The 8,712-nt window shown below is 56.9% G+C and overlaps 1 protein-coding gene and 1 long non-coding RNA gene across 2 annotated transcripts; both read left to right on the forward strand.

Annotated features, from left to right (window-relative positions):
* The first annotated feature begins 732 nt into the window (after nucleotides 1–732).
* On the forward strand, nucleotides 733–3,015 carry LOC104290179. The gene is made up of 3 exons (XR_717912.1): nucleotides 733–776; nucleotides 1,441–1,618; nucleotides 2,543–3,015. It is a non-coding gene; the product is annotated as an uncharacterized LOC104290179 (long non-coding RNA).
* A 1,751-nt stretch (nucleotides 3,016–4,766) lies between these two features.
* Nucleotides 4,767–5,988, forward strand: PRRG3 (proline rich Gla (G-carboxyglutamic acid) 3 (transmembrane)). The gene is made up of 2 exons (XM_009889315.1): nucleotides 4,767–4,904; nucleotides 5,452–5,988. The coding sequence occupies exons 1-2, from the start codon at nucleotides 4,767–4,769 to the stop codon at nucleotides 5,986–5,988; spliced, it is 675 nt and encodes a 224-aa protein (XP_009887617.1).
* The last annotated feature ends 2,724 nt before the right edge of the window (nucleotides 5,989–8,712 follow it).

Genomic DNA, 8,712 nt, shown 5'->3' on the forward strand with positions numbered 1-8,712 from the left:
TTTTAATTTTGTGGTATTTCGTTTAGTTTCATTTTGCTTTTGAAGCACAAAAGGTGCTTATCTAGCTGGAGAGCTGTTGTCCTGGGTGTCCTCTGTCACTCTTGCTGCTGCCCTTAGCTTGGCCCAGCAACCTTTAGGAGATGCTTGTCCTTTACTTTCCTGCCGTATAGTCGCTTTTAGGGCAGCGGAGAAAACAGTGTGGCCCTGTTTATTGCAGATTGTGGGTAGGAGTTGCAGAAGTGAGAACTGGCACGGCTGTGAAATTGATTTAAAACAGGATGACTGCTTTACCTGTATCCATCAATCTCTTCTGGAAAGGAAAAGAACCAGGCTGCTCCCAGCAGCTTCTGACACGCAGGTCATCTCCTCTGCTGATGAGATATGGGGACTCTCCATCCAGTTCTTCCTGCTTTGCTTGTCTGCAGCTCTCTGGGCTTCTTGGGCAGAGCCCTGGCCCTCCTTGGGTTGGTGCAGCACAAGTGCAGCAGAGACCGGCCCCAGGGTCTCCGAGAGCTGAGGGTGCCCTGAGCCCCTCCAGTCCCTCCCACCATGCGATGAGTGGGGAGGCAGCGGGAGTCCTTGGCTCTGAAGAGGCACTGCTTGGCTGGGAACTGTCTGGGTCCACCAGACAGCACGCTGCTTTCTGCATGAATCTGACCCTGGGCGATGGAGTTCTTGGGCTTCAGGGGGTGAAATTTAAGCTGTCGGTGACTCTCCTGTTTTTTTCCCTGCAGGTAGGCAGGAGCCCCCCGTAGCTGAGCGAGGCAGCATGGCAAGTAAGTGTTCCCCAATCAAGATGGAGAGGTGGTGGTGGTGCTGGAGAAGGGGGATGTTTGGCAGCCACCTCTCAAGGAAGGGGTGCCTGTGCTTTTTTTGGGGGGTGTTATTCTCTGTGGGCAGCAGATGCCATTGACCGTTATCCCTGGATGAGGTCTGAGGTCCGGCTGACTTGTGCTTCTCTCTCCCCTGTGGAAGGTGGGAGTTGAGAGGAGGTGCTGAAGGGCTGACCTCTCTGGGACTCCTGGTACGCTGCAGCATTTCTTTATTTGCGTGATGCTTGCTGTGCAAGGCCGGCCTCCCTGAGGCGCTTTGGACTGACTGGCCCCTCTGCAGGGGTTGCTGGTCTGCACTGACACCTCCTAGCTGCGGTGCTCCTCATGGCCCATGACCGGCATCCCACAAGCTGCCCATCCTGGGGGCCACGCTGCCTTGTGTGGCTGGTGGCACTGGGGCTCTGCGTTCCCAGTGGATGGGCAGCTGCCTAACTGGGTCCCGCTGGGAGCTCACTGCGTCTTGGCGTCTGAAAGAGGGTCTGGCAGATGGGGCTGCTTGGGGCCAGCGGCTAAAGCTGGGCTGAGACTGGCAAGGGTACAGGGTGGAGGATGGCGTGTGGTCTGTAAAGAGCTGGACTCAACCCTCCCTCCTCGCTCTTCTGGGCAGCCTGCGCGGAGGCTGCATGCAGCGATGTGATGGGAGCTCAAGGAGGACAGCAGTTGTGAACGGGGAGATGTAGAGATCTGGCTGGGATCTCGGGATTTGCTTGGGCTGTCGCTGGAGTCAGCTATGAAGGTGGAGGCAGCAAGCACGCTGGGCAGGAGGAGGACCTCGGGGATGACAGGTATGCCTTCTTTCCTTATCTGTGCTGTGTTAGGTGGGGGAGGGAGCAGAGATCTTCAGGCAGTGTGTTTAAAAGGCAGTTTTAATCTTCTGTTAATGAAGAGGGTCCCTGCCTTCCTCCACTGCTGCCTTTTCTTCCTCCCAGATCTCAGGTGCTGGCTCACCAGCGCTTACTGGTTGTGGGAGGTGTCCCTGTGGCGGCAATGTCCCCCGCCGAGCAGTCCCCTTCGTGGTGACCCTGACGTGCAGGAGGGGATGTGGTGGTCAGCATGTTCACCATCATGTGCTCTCCGGCAGCCTGCAGCCCTGGCTGTCCCTCCGCAGAGACAGCCGCATGTCGTTCTGCAGACAATGTCATTCTGCCAGGCAGCAGAGCTGTGGGGTAGCGGTGTGGCCAAGCCTGCCTGCCACCAGGGGCCAGCAGCACCTCAGGAAACCCAGCAGGGATGCGCGGGGAACCCAGCCCTGCTCCTGCTCCCCCTGCCTAAAGCTCTGATCTTTCCTGAGCACCGGTTCTCCAGCTGGTGTGGGGAGACTTGGAGAGGCACAAGGGGTCAGTACTGAGGCTGCTGGGCCTTAGGACATCCCCACAGCCTTGCGGTTTGGGGACAGTACCTCCTCAGCTGTCTGCTCTTCGTGTCAGTTGAGGACCCGGGCTGGATGAGAGAGTTGGCGAGGCTCTTGTTTCCTGAAGGCCATTGGTTTTCCAGCCCCGGTCCCCAGGCACGTGGGAGCTCTTTGCGCTTTCAGAGTAGAAGAGGGGAGGGAGCAGTGACTTAGTTACTGCTCTTCTGCCATTTCTAGGTCCCTGAGGGAAACTGGATGGAGGGGGGGGGGCACACACCCCCCTCACAGCGTGCTTTCAGTCGGGATATTGCTCATGATACCTGCCTGCCTGTGTGTCTGTTTTTATTTCCCACCGTAGTGGCCAGTTCAGCACGGCAAAGCAGGGAAGGGCTCAAGTGACTGGTATCTGCAGGGATGGAAAACCCTGACAGTGAGATCTGCGGCCAAACTTGTTGCTCCAAGGTGTGCTGAGGAAGTTGGAAAGAGGCTCAGACTCAAGTGCTGAGGAGGGGAGAGTTGATACCACAGCCTGATCAAGGCGGGAGGCGAGGGGAGGTGAGGCCAGACTTCTCCGCTAAAGGATGGGACATGTGCGGAATGGATGGTGTCTTTGTAAAATTTCATCTCGTTCTGGAAAGGCTCAAGAGAAGGTCTGCCTGCCAGCCTTTTCCCTCTCCAGCCAGGACAGCCCTCCTCAACTGCGAAAGCCAAGGCAAGCTGATCCCCGCCCTCCTGCGAGATGCCTTCTGTGCCTCTTAAATGCTTTTTCGGTTATCCTTGTTTAAAAAAAAAAAATAAATAATTATTTGCATAATAAAGTGGATTCTGAGGGAAGGTCTCTGACTCACATCATTCATGCTACTCTTCATTCACACCTCAGTGGTTCAGCCCTCTGCAAACTCTCTCACTGAAGCAAACCATTAATAAATCACGGGGGGAAAAAGCACCTACACAGCACAAAAAGAGCACAGTTCCTGCAAGCATGGGATGGTGTAGCACAGTAGTAGTTGCTTACACCGTGATCTCGTCCCTGCCTTGACGCTTACAAATCCTCTCACAAATACCTTGCTGTATTGTTTTAGGAGCAGGATACATGAAAGGTAAAGCAGAAGGAAACCTGCTGGTCTCTGGTAAAAGGCTCCTAATGAAAGAAGTTGGTAGCTTTTCACTAACTGTTATGTTTGATCTTCACCAAGCTCCTTGTTGAAGGAGTATGCCAAGCTGGTCTAATGGGAGACCCCGCCTGTCCCCTTCTCTCCTTGTCCTGCATCTGTTGATGTTGCTGCTGTGTGAGTTGGTTCATCTGGTTGATGCAACGGAAGACTGAGCCTGAGGATGAAGGAGGTAAATCAGTTTCTGTGGATCAGCCAGCTGAACCGATTCATCTTCCTCAAGGGGAGCAGCACGATTTACGTGACTGGGTGGGAAGAGATGGGGTCAGCCTACAGCTGAGCGTGTTGAGCTGCGTTACAGAAACATTCTCATGAAATGCCTGCATGGGATGTTTGGATCTTGCAAGAGTTATGGTTTGTGTGGAGTTTCTGCTTTCTGGGCAACAACTTGTTTGCTTCTCCTGTGCTTCTGCAGGTCTTGGTAGGTATTTGCTCCCTGCACCCCCTGGAGTTGTCCCTCCTGCAAAATGTGGGGGGAGAGGATTTGAAAGGGCTGTGTCTCCTGCAGGCAGGGAAGTGCTGCTCCTGCTCAGTCCGGCTTCCAGACTGCGTGCTCTGAGGAAGGATCTGATGTGGGCAACATAGGGTCTCCCAGGCTTTGGGAGCAGAAGAAGGTTTGTGAGGCCTCTGCACCAAAGTGCAGAAGGGATGAGAACGTGATGCCATGTGAGGAAAGGTTGCTCAGGCCCCTTTCAGTATCTGACTCATGACCCCCTGTGCTGTCCCCATGCATTGGGGATGTTTGCCCTTGTTGGGCCTGGGAGAAGACACAGTGGTTTCTCTGGGACCTGAACAGAGTCCCTGAAGCCACCTGAGCTTGCGTGACCCCACAACAGCTGACAGCAGGGACACCAGCTCCTCCTGGGAGACTGTGGAGGTGTGAAGCAAGAGAGGAAGCTCTGGGGTGGTGTATGGGGGGACTGTGGAATGATGCACAATGCCCTGTGTGTTGTGAGTCCATCTCAGTGCTGGCCTTGTGTCTTGGCAGAGAGGCCTGGCTCTGCGTCCCAGCCCTGCGGGGTCTTGCTTGCCCGGTGGGATCTCCCTTGCCCTGCAGCAAAGGGGCAGCAAGGTGAAATCCTGTCAAGGGCGGGAGGTTGAAAACAAGTCTTTTTGGAACCTTCTGTCTCTTCCTCAGCTGCCCTGTGTGGTCTTCAGTGGCCACCTCCAACGTCTCTAGCATCTCAGCCCTGCTGGAAGGATGTTCCTGGTGCTGTATGTCTCCGGGCAGACCCCAAGAGCCCTGTGCCCCTCTGGGAGTGCTGTCCCTCAATGGGCACTCTGCTGTGCGCAATGAATTGTCACCCTGGGCTTTTTGTTTGAGATGCCTGTATCACCAAAATCCTATGGAAAGCCAAGTGGGAAAGCCTGGCTGGGCAGAGGCCAAGTGTGGGGTTGTCTCTGCTCATCATGTCTCTGCCTTGTGTGTTGCATTTTGCCAACGGCTTCCTGGAGGAGATCCGGCAGGGCACCATCGAGCGGGAGTGCATCGAGGAGGTCTGCAGTTATGAGGAGGTCAAGGAAGTGTTCGAGAACAAGGAGAAGACGGTGCGTTTGTCCTGCCCTGCTCCCCAGTGGATGCGGGAGGGCTTACAACTTAGCAAGCTGGGGGCAGAGAAGGAAAGGACAGGGGGAAGAGCCTCTCCTGTTCCCTTTGTCCTCTCCTGTCTGCAAGCAGCATGCTGTGGCCTCGCTTTCCAGCGTGACTTTCCCTTCCCAGGCAATGCCCTCACCTTGGCATTGCCAGGACACCCTGCCACAGCTGCAGGTCGAGCTGGCACTCCCAGGGCACGTGTGGGAAATCTGTGATTTGTGGTGTTGTCCCAGATTCTCCAGGCTGGGGTTGGTGTTAACCAAATATCTCCCTGCTTGGTAATGGGGGCTGTTGGCTGCTGTTGAGGGAAGTTCCCACAATCTTTTGTGTTGGGTCCCACAGCGGCTCAGATGCTGGCAGCCCTGGTGAGAGTGGTGGGGAATGGCCAAAAAACTGCCTCTTTTGTGAGCCTAGGGAGGGCAATGATTATTGCTGGTGGTGGTCAGGAGGTCCTTGTCCCGCCTGCAGCACATGATGGTTGCTTCTTTGTTCCTCCCACAGATGGAGTTCTGGAAGGGCTACACCAACTCTGTCTACTCCGTCAAGGACCCCGGGCACAGCACGGAGCGCTCAGATGCCATGTACGTGGTGGTGCCCCTCTTGGGAGTGGCTCTTCTGATAGTCATCGCCCTCTTCATCATCTGGAGGTGCCAACTTCAAAAGGCCACCCGCCACCGCCCTTCCTATGCCCAGAACCGTTACCTGGCCAGCCGAACGGGACGCAGCCTCCCCAGGGTCATGGTATACCGGGAGCGGTCGCAAAGCCAAGGGGAAACCCAGTATCAGCGAGAAGCAAGCAACCGGGTGGCTGGAGACAGCAGAGCTGGGGGAGCCCCCCAGCAAGACGGCACCCTCTACCCACCAGAGCATTCGGTCTCCGTCCTCTCCAGACTGTCCAGTGCCACCCCTCCGCCTTCCTATGAGGAGGTGACAGGCCACCCGGAGAGCAGCAGTGGCGAAGAGACCAGTGTCTCCTACAATGACCCACCACCCAAGTATGAAGAGATCGTGGCCGCTGCCCCTGCTGCGGGCAAATAGCGGATCTGCGTCCCCCCTGCCTCTTCCCACACACACACTCACCCACCCACCGCTCACCTGTACAAGCTGGTGCCATCACACAACAGCCTTACCCTCCTAACCAAAAATAGCTGTCCCCAAGCGGGGGAGCGGCTGGGCTGCGGGGACGGGGCTGGAGGCAGCCAGCCTTCTCCTGCCCCTCACTCCCCGCTCACGTAAGTGCTGTAGCAGCCAGAGCAGAGCGGCAGCTTGTTCCTGGCTCAACGCGGGGGTCTCCCCATGGTGCATTTGATTTCCTCACTTCCCCCTCGAATAGACATAACATTTCCCGTGACTAAAACAGCCTTCCTGCCTCCCTGGGGTGCTGCTCAGCCTTACCCCGTGTCCTCACCGGACCCCGTTTTGCTGCTTCGGGGCTCTGATGAGGAGTCAGGGATGCAGGAGGGGTGCGGCGAATTCCTGTCCATCCCCACGGTCGGTGTCCACGCTCTGTGTTTGGGGAGAAAGTGCTTCTCCTGTGTGGATTTGCTGCCAGGTGGGAGTGGGGAACCCGGTCCATCCTGCGGTGCCTGTAGCGATACTCGCTGTCTGGAGATCAGGGAGGACCAGTCAGGGAGGTGCTCCCTGATCTCCTAGATACCGTTGGAAAGGGGGAAAGGCTTGTGTGTACATGAGGTAAGTGACTTTGGAGTAGCAGGTCCTTTTCCTGATGGTCTCCGCTTTCCCCCTGTGGGGTGCCGGACAGGTGGAGGTCTGTCTGTGGTGGAGCTGGCTGATGAGGTCATCTCTGGCCTCAAGTCAAAGGTGGTCCCATGGCTTTAAGTGGTGGGGATGCTCCTCTTTCATGGAGTGTGGCCTGTCTGATGTCTGCCCCAGAGGTGGAATGTCGGCACAGGGAGACTGTGGATGGGCCAAACGTCCCCTCTCCTGACCGGAAACCTCTTCATGCTGCCTGGCCCCTCTCTTTGGGGCTCTTTGTCCACCAGAGCAAGTTAAGAGGAATGTGAGACCCCACTCTCCTGCAGGCCTCGCAGAGTGCTTGTTGGCCATGGCCGTGGCATGGAGAGCCTGCTAACAGAGGTGGCTGCAGAGGTGGGAGGTGACTGATCATGCCACGACCCAACAATGCCGGTGGGTCGGGAGTAGGGCCAAACCCTGCTGCGCCTGACCACCGGGTGGTGGTGGTGCCAGGGCAGGGCAGAGCCGGGTGCTTCGCTGTGGGTTCAGAGGATCCCCTTTTCCTGGGCAGCTGCTTTTGGGGTCCAAGCAGTGGGGCTGTCCTTTCCCAGTCATGTCCGATGGGTTAAAAAGGGAGTTGTGCTCACCAACCCCCCAGGAGCGGCCCAGAAACTCCCAGCACTGCCACCCTTCGGTGTTCACCCCAGCACCAGTCTCCACCAGCACTGAAAGGCTATTGTCCATCCATCGGCTGCCTCCACCCCGCTCGCTCCCAGCGATGCTCTCGCAGCGGGTGCCCTCAGCCCAGAGCTGAGGCTTGCCCAGCGTGGCTGTTCCTGGGGCAGGACACGTGGGGTTTGCAGCCGCTGGCATCTTGTCTGTCCCCTCCCAGGCCTTTATTCTGCCTTTCAGCCTTAGCAAATCGGGGTTATGGGAAGACCTGACAGCGAGCGTCGGGGTCAGAGCCTGGAAAAGACCGGAGGAAGACAGAAGGACTCTCTGCATCCTCTGTCTTTGACGCTCGGTCTTTATCCCTGCAGTTTGTATTCTGTAAAACTTGGTATATTTCTGTGCAGAAAAAGGTATTTATTAAAAAACCCTCACTGTCTGAGTGGCCCAAGGTGGCTTTTTCCCACAGGGGGGATGTCTCACTGGGCACAGCTGGATTTCCATTTCGTGGGTGTGCTGGGGCTCAGCTCTGCGGGACGACGGAGGCAGCTGCGGGATGATGGCACCAATACCCACCCTGGGCATGGCTGCAACACAGTCCCCTGTGAGGAGGGGACGAGCTCTGGAGATTGGGCATGTGCTGCTGTGGGGCTGGGAACGAACCCCACACATCCGACAGGAGCCTTTGACTTCCCTGGGCACGCGGTGCAACGCTCGGTGGGAGCTGGAAGGTGTCCTGTGGGCCCTGAGCAGTCGGTAGGTGAAGCGCGGAAGGATTTCCTAAGGTCTTTGAGGGGATTTAGGTGCACAACTTGTCTTGCTGTTTCTCTGTGTGCTCCTAAACCTCTTAGATAATCCCCTTTAAATAGCAAGACTAGGGCAGCGTGGGATTTATTTTAAGCCCTTTCAAAACGAGATTTTACGGTCAGGTCTTGGACTCTGTCCCCATTCAGAAGTGTTTAAAACTGTCGTTCATCCCAAATGGATCATTTTATCGCCGCGTACTCCACGGAGAGGCAGGAGAGATTAGCTCTGGCACCGCTCGGCGCTCGGACGGCTGCCGTCTCCACTCCGGCCCGTGCTCCCACGGTGGCGTGGGGACATGCCGTGGCTGTGGCTGTCACGGGCAGCAGCGTTGGGGTGCCAAAAGGAGAGGGGCTGAGCCCTCACCTTGAAGCCTGGGTGGGTTTGCCTGCAACCACCCCCGGGGCTGCGTGGGGATGGGGTGATACTCTCGGCTTTGCTTCTGTCCCCCGGTTTTGCCCTTGGCAAGAGCAATCCCTTCACTCGGGCAAACCTGATCAGTGCTGGGGGAGACTGATCTCCGGGGGAAGGGGGCGGGCCGGGGGATGCCCACGGGGCGGTGCCGCGCTGATGAGCCTCAGCTCGTTAATTACC

Source organism: Charadrius vociferus, unplaced genomic scaffold (assembly GCF_000708025.1).
Source record: "Charadrius vociferus isolate BGI_N301 unplaced genomic scaffold, ASM70802v2 scaffold7, whole genome shotgun sequence".
NCBI classification, from domain to species: Eukaryota; Metazoa; Chordata; class Aves; order Charadriiformes; family Charadriidae; genus Charadrius; species Charadrius vociferus.

Bases quoted from the DNA above. Each gene is read 5' to 3' on its own strand.
- PRRG3 (XM_009889315.1), top strand. From the start codon at position 4,767: ATGTCTCTGCCTTGTGTGTTGCATTTTGCCAACGGCTTCCTGGAGGAG. The intron at 4,905-5,451 runs GTGCGTTTGTCC...TTCCTCCCACAG, and splicing joins TCGAGAACAAGGAGAAGACG to ATGGAGTTCTGGAAGGGCTA.